The sequence below is a fragment of the Clupea harengus genome, chromosome 13 (assembly GCF_900700415.2).
Source record: "Clupea harengus chromosome 13, Ch_v2.0.2, whole genome shotgun sequence".
Classification (NCBI taxonomy): domain Eukaryota; kingdom Metazoa; phylum Chordata; class Actinopteri; order Clupeiformes; family Clupeidae; genus Clupea; species Clupea harengus.
The window spans coordinates 7,945,942-7,960,941 of NC_045164.1; the positions used below are offsets into that span (position 1 = coordinate 7,945,942).

The 15,000-nt window shown below is 45.5% G+C and overlaps 2 protein-coding genes across 3 annotated transcripts in view; both read left to right on the forward strand.

Moving 5' to 3' along the window:
* Positions 1–3,136, forward strand: part of thada (THADA armadillo repeat containing) — an 86,574-nt gene extending 83,438 nt beyond the window's left edge. For both annotated transcript variants that reach the window (XM_031579424.2, XM_031579425.2), the window contains exons 37-38: positions 62–231; positions 1,343–3,136. In XM_031579424.2, coding sequence (XP_031435284.1) covers positions 62–231; positions 1,343–1,657 — 485 coding nt within the window. In that variant the 3' untranslated portion in view covers positions 1,658–3,136. The remainder of the gene's footprint in view (positions 1–61; positions 232–1,342) is intronic.
* A 1,892-nt stretch (positions 3,137–5,028) lies between these two features.
* On the forward strand, positions 5,029–9,387 carry zfp36l2 (zinc finger protein 36, C3H type-like 2). Its single transcript, XM_012827304.3, has 2 exons — positions 5,029–5,751; positions 6,097–9,387. The coding sequence occupies exons 1-2, from the start codon at positions 5,662–5,664 to the stop codon at positions 7,297–7,299; spliced, it is 1,293 nt and encodes a 430-aa protein (XP_012682758.1). The 5' UTR covers positions 5,029–5,661; the 3' UTR covers positions 7,300–9,387.
* The last annotated feature ends 5,613 nt before the right edge of the window (positions 9,388–15,000 follow it).

The following is a 15,000-nucleotide window of genomic DNA, read 5'->3' on the forward strand; positions in this document are numbered from 1 at the left end:
CCTCTCCTCTCTTTCCTTCCAACTCCTCACCCTCTCCTCCCTTCCCTCTATCGTCTTCCAGACGTGGCAGCGGGTGCGGTGTGCCCGCCTGTGGCGCTAAGACTGGGCGTGGCCCTGCTCTGCCAGCTCTTCCAGGTGTGGGATCAGGTGTCCGTCGGCGTGACGACCCTCACCGAGTGGTTGCTGGGAGACAGCTCGCTGGACGTGAGCGCGGAGGATGACACTGATGTGGTAAGGAAGAAGAAACTGAAGTGAATGAAAAACAAAACAGCTGTAAATGACTAAAATACAATAGAATATAATAGAATACAATTCCCAGCCTCCTTCTGTGTAGTCTCTATGGTGTTAACCATTATTGGGCTCGGACACCTGGCATTGGTTACATTCTGTAAATGGATGCCTGCAGAGTTTACTAAGGAATTAAACCTTAGGCAATCAAGGTAAATGTAGTTAGCTTTGAGGGAGGATGGTTACATTCCATGTTGATAAATAAAGCAATAACACAGACATATCATGTCCACTGTGTTTTGGAAAAAATCTTAAACATAATTTCCTCAGACTAATAGCCTAACAAACAAACTTTGGGAAGTGTAGTTTTTCCCTTCCCTTTTCCTGCTCCAGTGCACTGTTGATCGTAAATATGGTTTGTTCATTACTGGCACACCGTTATCACGGGGGAAAGTACCATCCAGCTCTGGAGTCATTTTTCATCTGAGCTGTAACACTGCACTAGAGACGCTTGAACACCAGAGGGGCTGAGTGCACCTCTGCTTTGTGTGGAATTACACAACCCCAAAGAACTGCTTTCATCTAAAGCCACTTAGCGGCCCAGCGGCCACAGTTCACACATGGCCCCGGGGGGGGTTGCTTGTCCTGGGGGAATGTGGCCCGCTGACCCTGGTACAGGTGGTGCCAGGCTCCGACAGGAAGCTAAAGCCTCTGCAGGAAGAGGAAGTAGCAAAGCAGCTTTGGGTCAGCAGTCAGCAGGTCTAACATTCGGCTGCGCTGGTGTTGAAGAAGTTATTTCGCATTTCTTTTTTTTTATTGAAGTTCAACTCGGCGCCATTTAATTTCGTTGCACAATTACATTTCATTGAGTTTCTGTAGTGCTAATGCTAAACATCTCTTGGAAATCCCAAACCCAGAAAAGTAGCCAGGAAGTGTACTTTGCATTTAATGTCTTTGAAGTTAAACAATGGACCATTTTAATTTCACTCAAATTAAAATGCTCCAAATTAGCCTTCTGTTCACAATCACAGCTAAGCTATTTTATTTAGCACAGCATGATGCTCAAAGGCGTTCCACTCATTATTCTCTCCCACCCCCTGTCTCCCCTGACCAGGATGAGTTCCTGTTCGAGAAGGGCGACCTCAACCTGTGGGCTGAGCCTCTCCAGTGGGCACGGCTGCTGCACACACACCTGGCCTCGCTGGCGTCGGCGGTGGGCGCAGGTGGCATCGCTCCAGCAGAGTTGCACAGGTTGTCAGAGATGGCGCAGAAGCAGGCCCGGTCATCAGAGCGGGCACTGGGGGCACTGCCCGCCCTGCCCGAGTTCTCCGCCAACCTCGAACACGCCAGGCTGAGCGTGCAGAGAGAGCGGGCAGCCCTGGCACTGAGGGTTCTGGGAAAGCTACAGAAGGACTCCCTCTCCAGCTAAGGGGAACCAGTACCCACTGTGTGTGTCCTCACCTACATGGATGGTTTTAAACATGAATTGCATTAATAAATACAGAGGATAAATACCTTTCATTCATCTGGACTTTACACACTTCTTAAAGTATACATGCACACACAAAGGTAGGTTGAGTCACATGTAAGCCTTTTGTAACAGGGGCAAGGAAGAGACTATACATTATTCAGAGTGCATCAAATCCTCAATGCCTTGTGCTTATGTGTTTGAAAGAAAGCTTGTTGTTCATCAAACGTCTTTTGTTGTTTTCCACATATGTATGGCTCTATTTAAGTGCAATTTCAAGATCAAAATGCCATGCCATGCCATCTCCCTGGGTCACTTTTTCACACCCTCTGTAAGCAGAATCGATGGAAGGGGCAGCCATCCGATTTGTTTACATAGCAGTTTCAGGAAAGGGAAGTGGAAAAACAGGAAACTGCTGCAGTTTCAATGTGTTGTAATCTCCCCCTCTGAGTATGATAGTAAGTCGCAGACGGTCAGTAAATGCTGATTGGGTAGTTTTTTTGTTTTGTTGTTGTTGTTTTTTAAGAGCCATGTCTGGAACTCTGCGTCCTTCTGCTCAGCGTCTGAGATCAAGCCTTAGCATCAGGAAAGTCCAGATGTGCTCAGGGGAGACTCCTGTGACCTCCCGAGAGAGGGTGTCACACTCTTCTATTGCTGTTTTAAAACAAAGATAGAAGGCCTGTGTAGGAAACACCTGTGGTGAACTGTGTGTGTGTATGTATGTGTGTGTGTGTGTGTGTGTGTGTGTGTGTGTGTGTGTGTGTGTGTGTGTGTGTGTGTGTGTGTGTGTGTGTGTGTGTGTGTGTGTGTGTGTGTGTGTGTGTGTGTGCAGTGTGTGTCAGACCTGGCTGCATGTACGCAGGCAAGCGAAGCCCAAAGGACTGTGTTTGTGTGAATTTCACAAACTGCTCGAATGCAAATTGGAGGAATTGAAACCACCAGCGCAAGGTTTTTTTTTATTTTTTTTGCAGTGGTTGAACACCATCAATCCCTAAGGGGACCATCTTGTACAAGTCAATTTAGCATGCATCCTAAACCCACTTCAACAAGGGAAAGATTCCCATTTCCACAGTGTACTCTGTCACTCATTTGGGTCAGATCGGTGTCTGTTCCAGGACAAATGACTGAATGAAGCAGCACCTTGCTAACCCACCAGTCGTATTGTTGACAGTACATTTACAAAACCAATGCCTCCTTATATATAACAGAATGTGGTTGCAAATTTGACCGTCATGTACATGATGTCGGTTACATTTTGTGTATGTAGATGGCGTGCAAATTCACACTAGAAGGCTGAAGGTGCTGTAGTTCATGTTGAGCTCCTCTGAAAGTCGGTTGGTTGGTTTTGAATACTGAAAGCTGTATTGTAAATGAACATGTCATGCAAACCATGTGTCCCTACACTGTTTTTAATTCAAATAAAATGCTGTTTTTTTATCACATTTGTGTGCCAGGGGCTACTCTGTGTGTGAAGTGTGTGTGTGTGTTTCATTTGGACTCATGGAAAATGACCTCGGGTGCATGAGCTTGAGTAGGTTATGTCTTCACCTAATCGAATCCCACCATCTCTCCGAGTCCCCGGCCTTGGGGGCAGACTCGCACAGGAACTGCGCTGCAATACCGTATATTAGTACCCTCACTCAGAATGACCGTTCTGTTAAGCCAATTTTGATGGTCATATTCATGAGAGGAAAGGGGGCTAGACCCGCTCAAATTTACATGAGCAAAGCAACATGGAAGCTAGTAAAGAAATAACAGTCTGGCGCAGTCCTTCCACACATCGTCTGTTTTTTCCCCGGCTACAGAACATTTCTCGTATGCATGGTATTTTGGTCTTCAGGACGAGCTGCGGTATTTTTTCGATACGCCCTGCGTTACTAGAAAAAGAAATCGGGCAGAATGTGCCCCTTGCTCTGCCTGGTTACGCAATCGGCGCAGCACACAAGAGCCCCTGTGTCCAGTGCGCGCTTCAGTGTGGAGACAGCTGGTTGTGCCTCGGGCGCTTGTAGTGGCCATGTTGTTTTACTGTAAAAGTGATGTAATGTTTTGGAGCGCTTGAACGTTCCCCAATAAAAACAGTATGTGATGAGGGGAGGTGTGTTGTATTTTTTTTCTTCCTCCTCTTTTTTTCTCGGCGGATGGTTATTTGCTCAATGGGTTCCTTGAGGTTTAAATCATGAAGTTTGCGTTTGCTGTCTCTGATTCGTGCGTGCGATCAACATAACATTTCTAAACTGGGGTGAAGGTGAAAGTGTATTTACTCAGTCCGGCACGTTGTGTAAACCATGCCCTAATTGTTTAGCTCTTTTTCTATGACGAATGTTTACTTCTTGTTCCGCGGGTGAATGCAAATTTGGTGGAATTTTGGAAGTGTTCGCATGTCGCACTTCGGGTGGCGCTGAAGACTGTAGCCTATTCATGTTGAAAGGTGTACCGCCTGTAGAGGGCAGTGTTACACCGCTTTAGGTGAGATTGCAATGCATTCCTCTGGATGACTTGACATGATTTCGCTGTGTGCTTGTTTGCTCTTACAGTACAGAGACTGAGCAGTCACTGTGAGCTCACAAAGCAACAAGTGTTTCCAAGAACTTGCTAAAATATTGGTACAAATGCCTTTTGCAACTTTTACTGATAAGATGGCCTACTTTTGGGCAAATAATGTCTATTGTTTATATTGTCTATAATTCATTATCTCTGTAAATATCAATTGTTGTGTTCACTACACCACATCAATCTCCTAAAAATAGCTCAAATGTCTTCAATAAAATGAAAAAGGTTTTCCTACACGCCAATTGAAGTTATGTGCTTGGCAAAATTGCTATACTTTGAAAAGTGGGTCAGGTCTGTCTGTGCAAGGGGAAACACTGGATTTATATTCCTAACTCTTTTTGATCGTAGACTTCATCGGACCTCATGTACAATTTGCGCAGTGTAGTTGTTGATTATGCAACCGCCGTCACCCGAGGAATGCCACTCGGTGGGAGACTGTAGATCTTCAGCAGCGCGTTCCATTTTCCTTTCCCTCCATTCTTACACACACGCGTGCACACAAGGGGAATGTTAGCTTATTCGTTCACGCTTGCGCCAGAAAAATAGTATGAGTGAAACAGTAATAGGCTATTTATTTAATCGACTTACTTTTCAAAGTTCCAAACAATGCGGGTACAGTTTTTTAGACTCGCTGGTGAAAGCCTGGGGTTGTTTGATCTACTTTTGTATTTGTATTTCAAGGGGGAGACTTGCGTCTCCGCGCGACTCACAATAATCAATCGGTAGTAAGAGGGTGAAGGACAGTGTAGTGTGTTTCATATAAAAATGATGAAAATGTAATACAACGAAAAACTGTTGCGTCTTGTTATCAAATCAGTCCCTAACCTAGCATACTTACTATCTACCATGCAAAACAAAACAAGTATTCTATTGCGGAGCTTCCAGCAATTCTTCGCCATGCTTTCACCGAAAATTCGAGCATAATTGATCAGAGTGGGCTGCAACTAGGCTGTTCAAGAAAGGCAGATGTGGATGCATTCCCGCTGCTCAGTGGAGTTTGATCTACGACCCCCAGCTTAGAGAAATCACGAAAATGAGAGCCCTGCAAACTTGTAGGAGGGGTGTGGATGATGGCCAACCAGAACTCCTGCTTCCTTCGAATAGAGGGGGCGTGACTTTGCCCCCAAGTTTTCCGCCCTCAACGCCACTGCGAAGCATTTATATTCTTGTGCGGAAGAGACGACGCGACTGCAGCATTCAAGCTCGGCACTTCACAGAGGAAGGACATCCCACAACAAAACACGAAACACAAAAACGAGGAGCTTATCCTTTTCACTTTGCAGTCTGAGCAGCCATCCTCTGGAATTCCGTTCTTTCCCGTTAGTCGGAGCTCCCAACAAACAGCAGTCGTGGCAAATTCATAGAAAAAGTTTGCCTCGTGTGCTGTGCGCTCAAGGAACCTGGTCGGTCCACCCATGAAAGATCAACTACGGCAGCAAAGTTCCGAAAAAGAGATGTCTGCAACTATCCTGTCCGCTTTCTACGACATTGACATGCTGTACAAGGTATAGGACTATGTTTGAAATCCATGCCTTGTTGCAAGTTCTCTTAATCTTTCAACTATAGCGCAACATGCTAGCCTAAAAAAGTTTAGTGCAACAGTCAAGTTCGCAGGCTAGTTCCCATTAGCTGGAAATCGAACTGCGCTAACTTGCATACCATGACATCTCTTGATCGTTGCGTGCAAATCAAAGTTGCAAATCCGACTTGGTATAGCCAAATTCGTTTTAAGTAGTGCATGCAGATAACATTAAGCAGACGGCACGTAAGGCAGAATGGCTTTGGTTTTATTTGACCTGATTTTAATGTTTGCTTAAGTTGCTAACTTGGTTTCCTGGTTTTGTCCACAGCAGGAGAAAAGTTTGAACATGAACGCAATGCACATCAACAGTATGTTGGACAAGAAAGCCGTGGGGGCTCCAGTTACAACTTCTAGTTCCAACAACTGCTCCTACACTCCGGGATTTTTCCGCAGAAACTCGACCAGTAACATGGATTCAGTGACCAACAGCAACAAGTACCCAGCGGGCTCCTTTTGCAACTTGAAGGAGAGCTCGGTGATGAATGGCAGCTCGAACACCGCCATCATGAACAAGGAAAACAAGTTTCGTGACCGCGCATACAGCGAGAACGGGGACCGGAGCCAACAGCTCCAGGTTCTGCAGCAGAAACCGGGCTCTCAGATAAACTCCACCCGCTACAAGACAGAACTGTGCCGGCCATTCGAGGAGAACGGAGCATGCAAGTACGGGGAGAAGTGTCAGTTCGCGCACGGCTACCACGAGCTGAGGAGTTTGTCTCGCCACCCCAAGTACAAAACCGAGCCGTGCCGCACCTTCCACACTATCGGTTTCTGCCCGTATGGTCCCCGTTGCCACTTCATCCATAACGCCGAAGAGCGCAGGCAAGCCCCAGCCAACGCCAACTTGCAAGGAGAGGCGAAGTCCGCTCGGGAGCTGTGCGGCGGCTACGGCCAGAGGGAGTTGGGTCTACAGCCCAACGCCTTCAGGGAGAGACCAAAGCTCCACCACAGCCTTAGCTTCTCCGGCTTTGCCACCCAACACGGACTTGACTCACCGCTCATCGAAAGCCCCACGTCCCGCACCCCACCACCCCTTTCCTCCAACAACTCTTGCCCCCAAAACTTTTATGAGGATGTGTCGCCCAACACTCTGGCTTGCGTCAACAGTGCCTTCTCCTTCCCCGGGCAAGAACTGAAAGCCTTACTTGCTCCACTGGCTGTGCATGCTCAAAACAGCTACGCCAATCACTCTAATGGTGCTTACTTTGGGAACCTCTCGGCCGTGTGCCCCCCCTCTCCCCCTTACAACATGAGCCACTTGCAGTCCACCCTGCAATCCTCCCTGCAGCGCCTCTCTGAGTCGCCGGTGTTCGACTCACCCCCTAGCCCCCCTGACTCCATCTCAGACCGGGAGAGCTATGCAAGCGGGTCCCTAAGCTCTTCTGGAAGTCTGAGCGGCTCCGAATCTCCCAGTTTGGATGCCGGCAGACGTTTGCCAATCTTCAGCAGGCTGTCGATTTCAGATGATTAAGTTCGATCACTTTTGCATGTGGTGTGTTTGTTTTTTTATACTTTGTTTAGTATGAGGAGGACTTGAAATTCCACCACTCACCGCTGTTTGTGGACGGTGACACCTCTGACAACGTGTAACGTTTGACAGAAATACATCTGCTTTAAACTTTAGAGACAGATGACATTGTCTAGTCTTTTTGATATGGCATTAGTTCGTTTGTCTGTATGTTTTTGATAACTACAAGTAGCTATCAATAGAAGGCATTCCACCGGTGACTTATGTTTTGAGCTGCAGCAGATTGCTGTCTTTAGTTTTTTTTTTTTTTCGGTCTTATCAAGACCTGTTTCCGGAGAAAGTCGTATACAAGACTTTTTTTTTTTCTTCTTTCTTTCTTTCTTTCTTTCTTTCTTTCTTTCTTTCTTTATGAACGAAAAAGACCTAGCGGTTTTAGATTTTCCTGCATCTTACCAAGAATATGCCTTGACACAAGTGTAACAGCTTCACAGCTTCAAAAGTATGTGTGGTTTTGTTTTTGTTTTTTGGTCTTTTTTTTTCTTTCTTGAAAGCTTAAAAACTTCCATTCCAAAACTTTTACCTGGTTCACAGCGCCACGCAGTGGTTTGGTTGGGTAGTGTGTAGTTTGTTGCTTAGTTCAAGCATTCTTGTGTTGAGGTTTGTGTGGGAGATCACTGCTGTTGGTTGAGTATATATTTTTTTAGATGTTCTGAGTGATTACATAGCGGTGCATAACTGGCTATGAACTATTTAACTTATTTATTATCTTGTGAAAAGTATAGGCTACATTGGTAATTGTCCAGACTGTATTTATCGAGTATGATGAAGCAATAGATATATTCTTTTATGTTTAAATTATGATCGCCATTATTAATCTACAGTAAGTGGAGTGTATGTTCTTCTCACAGTAATATATATTTTTTGTTGTTTGGTCTCTTTTGTAACTTCACTTCGTTATTTTATTGTAAATGAGTCAAAAAAAAATCTTAATTTAAGATATTGTATGTGATATTTATTTCATTAATTTTTTTGTTTCCTTGTTTACGTTTATTAAAAACACAACAAACAAAAGTTTGCGTGATTTGCTGGAGGTTGCTTTTCTGTGCTATGGAAGGCCTATTTTCTGTCCTTTTGGCAAATCCCTAGATTTGTTTCTCTAGTGGAGTCAGTAGAATGTACAAACAATGTGGGTTTATTCTTTCCTCCTGTCTTTTTTTTTTTTTTTTTTCCCCAAGACCGTCCAAACTAGCCTTATTTTTTTATATATATGTGTGTGTGTATGTATGTATATATATATATATATATATCACATCCGTATCAGATATCACCAGTCAGAGATCCAACATTTGAAAAACAAATTAACCAAAAAAGTATTTTCTTTTCCCCCTCCTTCTCCTGTTATCTATTGCACGCGGTCACACTGTGATTCCAGTTGCGTGCTAGAGAATGTAGCAAGCCCATGTTGCCCCAGTGTCACACATCACTCTGCGGGATCAGTCTTACATGCCTTAAGATTCACCAAATAAAGTATTTTTCCTTCATGTAACTATATTTCTTTCCTAGCTCTTTTTTTTTACTCAAGTTGAATGTAGTCTCAATTTCTGAGTTTGTCCTTGGAAGGTTGTTACCACTTGTATTTAAGAAAAGAAAAAAAAAAAACTCGCTATAAACATTTAAAAAAAGGAAAAACATTACAACTTTAAAGCAAACAACTGAAGCCTTTTTTTATATTATTATGACTTATAGCTCCCTTTCACTTGTTTTATTTGTTCCTGATTCTCTTTTGATATGGGAATGGGCTGATTTTTCCAAACTTGCTGGACGGGATGGTAATGTTGAACACATTGTGTATGTACATAGTTAGGTACAGGGTGATGCTCACTATGTACTCTGTTTGACTACTTTATCAGAAGGAAAGCTGTTTGAATGTATCTAAAAAGGCAACGGACAAAAAAGGCAACATGAGTTGTGATTTTAATAATTTTTTAGGGGGAGTCAGTTCACTACAAATTAAGTGTGAGACTGTTGGCTTTGTACTGTACATTTTTTTTTGTAGTTTCTCCCAATAAAATCATTTTTGAAAAAAAAAAATCTGAATTTCTTCCGTATGTTTTTGAGATGTTTTCTGCAGCATACATCACCTCCCCCCAAACAGCTGGACCTGCTCCTCTCTCTTCACTCAGAATCAAGTGGGACCCATGCATCACACCCTTCCTCTCTATCTCTCTCCTTTCTCTGTCTATACCCTCTCTTTCTCCCTTCATTCTCCAACTCTCTCCCTCTGTTTCCCACCCCCTCCCCATATTCTTTCGTTCTCTCTCATATAAATCCGAGGGGTTAACAGCATCTCCGGGCCAGAGCGTGTCTGGACTGGGCCGAGCGCCATGTGCATGTCTTCCACTTGCCTTGCCTCACTGTTGGCCTGGAGACAGCTGTCCCCCGCCCCCCCGTGTGGCTTTGCCTACCTGACCAACCGATCCACCAGGTTAAGTTTAGCAGCTGACCCTGGGTCAGATCTGTCCATCGGTCGAGTGAGTTGCTCCTGAGAAACTGCAGCTGATCAGAACTTCACAGGGCTGTGGACTGGAGCTGACTAGCTGAGTTTCTCTGCTGTGAGGAAATGATTAACCGACTCACTGGATTTGCCAGACAGACAGCCTGGTCCTCTGGGTGCTTTGAGTCCGGAACATATCAGACCCAGCCCAGACCCAACTCCAGAGTTGGAGCTGTTCCAGAATCAGCTGTTATCTGGGAGACTGGCTAACTGAAAGTGATCAGAAGGGGGGTTTTTCAGCCTTTAACTGACTGTAGTGCAGTATCAAACTTCCTGTAGGTAACTCACCGACTAACCGACAGCCGTGTCCCTGATTTGGCGTGAATCCGGCAAAGCTGCTGCACACTTGGGTAGTTGGTTTATGACTGTCATAATGCTACTCACTGGGTCAGTGGGTGCTTCAAGGTCAATCATCCTGAGATTTTAAACGGTCCAGAATAAAAGTCTAATTTTCTATCAAAAACTCTATTAAATATGCATTCCAGCATTAGACTCAATCTTTGTTCCTGTGCAAATTCTGTCATTTTTTGCTATTGGCATTAATTATGATCTGTTGTCTTATACATTATATACATCTAAATGACTACAGTGAATGCATCCACAGGTGTGTTTGATTAGTTCGAAGGGCCAATATTAGCTTTGGCTCACCCTCTTTGTATGTTGATGCTTGATTGTGTGATTCACTGGCTGTAATACTAGAGGTCTTGCCCTCTCACTTTAACATGGTCACAAATCATCATCAAGGTTTAGGAGTGGGGCGTGATCAGCCTTCAGGTATGGTCCTATTTTGTGGAATGTGCTTGAGTCTTGCCTGTGGTTGGGCAAACACTGCTGATCTGAGATCAGATCACATCCTCTCCCATGTAGGCCAGGGGCTGGAGCGGCCAGTTGCCCTGAGGCGTGGCACTGTGGACAAATCTGGCAGGTAGGTCAAGTGGCCAGCATTTCCAGTGGGGGACCGAGTGAGGGAGGGAAGGAATGAAGGAGGAAGAGAGAGAGAGAAAGAGGGCAACAGAAAGAGGGAGAGAGAAAAAAAGATCGAGCGGGACACGAGAGAGGAATCCTTCAAATGTCAAAAAATGCATTCAGACATTCTGAAAATGTTGAGACACAGGGAGAGAGAGTGTTTGTTTTTCTCTTCTCTCAGGAGCGAGCTGGTTGCATTGTCACAGGTCCATTTAGTGAAGTTATCAGGCGGGCCTGCGGTCATTAAGAAAATAAAAGGCCTGGCAGTCCCGTGGGCCGTGGAGTGTCAGGAGTTCACGCGCTGATAAGGCAGGATGATAACTCAGGGCAAATATTTACAGTGTCCTCTAGATTTTATAATGAAGTGTTTATCAGCAGCCGGGCCCTGGGATCACAATGCAGCTCTTCCTGCCCCCAGACATTTATATACCTGTGTGTGTGTGTGTGTGTGTGTGTGTGTGTATGTGTGTGTGGGCATTTCTTTGTTAATGATTGCGTGTTTGCATATGTGTGTTCATTATTGTGTGTGTGTGCCATCTATCTCTGCTCTCAGTCTGTGTGTTTTTTTTGTTTAACAGAATCTCTATTATTCGGTGTTCGTGTGTGTGTGTGTGTGTGTGTGTGTGTGTGTGTGTGTGTGTGTGTGTGTGTGTGTGTGTGTGTGTGTGTGTGTGTGTGTGTGTGTGCACGCGCGCGTGTGTGTGTGTGTGTGTGTGTGTGTGTCTGTGTCTTTGCGTGAGTGCATCTGTATATCAGTGACTGTGTGTGTGTGTGCGTGTGTGTGTTTGTGTGTGTGTGTGTGTGGGTGTGTGTGTGTGTGTGTGTGTTTTTTAATGGTTCTGAAGTCCCCTCACAATGCCAGGAAACCCTTGGACCCGTGATTACAACAGGAAAGGCATCCAGTTCCTCTGACCGCCACCCATTTCCAGTCCTCGTCTCGGCCTGCTGTTTTTGACGTCGTTTAACAGGCCTCCTCTTCCACTATCCTTCGTCTCGTTGCCTCAGCACTTCTAGACCTTTCTGTTTGTGTGCTACAATGTGCCTTAAAAGCAGAGAGAGAGAGAGAGAGAGAGAGAGAGAGACAGGGCAGAGGGAGGGAGGCTGCTGTCATTTAATGTTTGAGAGAAAGTAACACAGAGTTGGAAACTGGAAGCTGGAAACCCCCCTCCCCCCCACACACACACCTCCTTGACCATGTAACTCTTGGCTATGAAGCCTGTGGCATGGACAGTATGGTCAACAGACTGGAAATGAGCTAGAGAGAGAGAGAGAGGAATGGAGAGAGAGTAAGGTAGAGAGACTGAGAGAGACAGACCTCGTGATATCTCGTCTAGAACTAGTACCCGAGTGTGTTTTTTCTCTGTCACACACCTGGCTGATTTGCAGACACACTACATTCTCTTGCCCTACGACTTGTGTGTATCCTCTTTCAGGAAGAGAGAAAGAGAGAGAGGGAGAGAGAGAGAGAGAGAGAGAGAGACAGGGGAGAGGGAGAGTGAGGAGAGAAGATGTTTTGCTGTGTTGGGACTCTGTGAAGGCAGAGGCCTGAAGATTCCTCAGCTCTCGCTTGTTTGGTGTGGTGTAAATATTTACAGAACATGTGTGTGAGGTCAATGTTTACCAGCTATGGGTGCAGAACGAACACTGACGACATCTCCATGGTCCACTAAACTCATCTGAGTGTGTGTTTGTGCTGTCCGAATGTGTGTGTGTGTGTGAGAGTGTGTATGTGTGTATGTGTGTTTGCATGTGTGTATATACTAAGAGTTACCCCCTCCTTCATCCTCTGGTTTACTCACTCGGGCCGAAGGAATGGTGTATAATGCAAGGAGACACACACCATGAATCATCTTAAGAGATTACACACGCCACACACACACACACACACCACTCACTGTACACACTCAAGCCACACACACACACACGTCTGCCTCCAGCTGTCCGACCGCTGAGTGAGGCATGCACCGGGGGGTGTCTACTCATGTTTATTTATGTTTACTTGTTTACATGTAAGTGGTTCTGCACGAGGACAGACAGGAACACCTGCTTTCCTAGAGTCTTTGACTGCACCTGACTCCCATAAGGGGTCTGATGTCATGGTGTCACGAAATAATACATAAATAGACAATCCTAAAGACTCTCGCAAACATCTCTCCCATTCAAACATAACAGTAACAGTAGCGGTGCATACAGACGTCTTCGGCTCCATTAGTTGACTCACTGTTCTGGCTTGTACTTGGTCAAATCCTAGAAGACCGATTCTTCATGCGTGTCCATATTCTCTGATGTCTCTGTGCCTGCTCTCTTCTGCTCAGTGAATGATTTAGGGGGATTAGTTCTCCGTTGGCCTGGATAGTGGATGACATCCATCCCTCAGACAGGGTCGGGAGACTCTGAGTCTTGCCCTGGTCTAGCCCCCGGTCCAACAGGACAACTCATTCTCATAGGACAGAACGAAGTCCTGGCCCACCCAAGAAAAAAAACACACAGCCAGTAGTGTGTGGTTATGAGTGAGTGTGTGCACATGAGGATGACTTATGGGTGACATACTGTAGTTTCAGGCCAGGCAAGGTTTAAACTATGACTACGCTGAAATACTTGCCAGTCTCTCTCCCTCTTTCTCTCTCTCTCTCTCTCCCTCTTTCTCTCTCTCTCTCTCTCTCTCTCCCTCTCTCTCTCTCTCTCTCTCTCTCTCTCTCTCTCTCTCTCTCACTTACTGTCTCTTGCCCCTTCTGAAGTCATTCCAGGAATTCCTGAGTCAGATTTTCCTTTGCGAGTGGCTTGGCTCAGTGTCTTAATGAGCGTGCTCAGTGACTTAGAGATGAGACGAACGACATTCAATGGTGCTGCAGTTGTCCACCTACGTACCCTGCCATTCAAAGCAGGACGGCAAAATATCAACAAGGTGGCAGGAGTCTGTGGTTACTGCTAACCAAACACTCCAGAACGTTGATCTAAACTTTCAGAGACTGAGGACATTGGTCGCACAGGTACATCCATTCATGACAGACAACTTCTCAAACTTCATGGTGTATTTTAAACAGAAGGTGCTTGCAGCACACATGCAGACACTTACTCACAAACACAAGCACAGACATTGACACACACACACACACACACACACACACACACACACACACACACACACACACGCATACAAAGGAAAGAAGGTCAAAGTCAAGCTGAGTGCACTTGTAGTCCCTGCTGTAAAAGCGCTACAATAGGCGCTCTGTGTGTGGTATTATTGTTTAACAAGGTGTGACTCACGGCTGATTACCGTCTGAGCCTGGGGTGGTAAAAGGGCGTGATTCATGTGAGGGACACACTCTTAACGAGCTCAGCAACATTTCACCGAAAACTTCCCGCTGTGGCCAAACTCTGTCCTCACGTAGGCAAACAAACACACTCCTCAGCCCCAGTCACGGCCAGCGCGCCTGCCTGCCAGCCTGCCAAAGACACGGCACGGTGGCGCGGTGTGGGCAGAGCAGGTATGGGAAAGGGGTTCAGATAGACACACACACAAACACACACACAGACACAAGCATAAATACAAAAGAAGCACACGCATACACACACACATATACTTAAAAGCATAATACAGTTGTGCCCCCCTCCTCACACACCGACCCACACTTATACTTAAGCCCACATACACACACACACACACACACATTCTGGGGATTAAGGAATTAGGTTCTAACCTTCACTCATAAGAGGCTGTCTTGACACTGTTTAATTGGGGTGTTTATGTGGCGGATATCTTGGCATGACTGAACGCTGCTGAGTTGATTTCAGTGAAGTTATTACTGAGCAAACACTTTCCTTTCCCTTCCTATATAGGAATCATTGAGCATGGCATATATCAGAGTGACTCTGTATGTGTGTGGTGTGTGTGTGTGTGTGTGTGTGTGTGTGTGTGTGAGAGAGAGAGAGAGTTTGCGCTCCACAGTAATTATATATAATCATCCAAAATGTTTATACTGTACAAATGCCGTAGCTATGCTGAGTTGCGTCCCTGGGATTGCAGTGGATATAAATGCCCACATGTTTCCTACTGAGTGGGGTGCAGTTTGTCAAATCTCACAACTGGAGTGTGTTTCTGTCCTCATGTGTTGCCAGTGTGTGTGTGTGTGTGTGTGTGTGTGTGTGTGTGTGTGTGTGTGTGTGTGTGTGTGTGTGTGTGT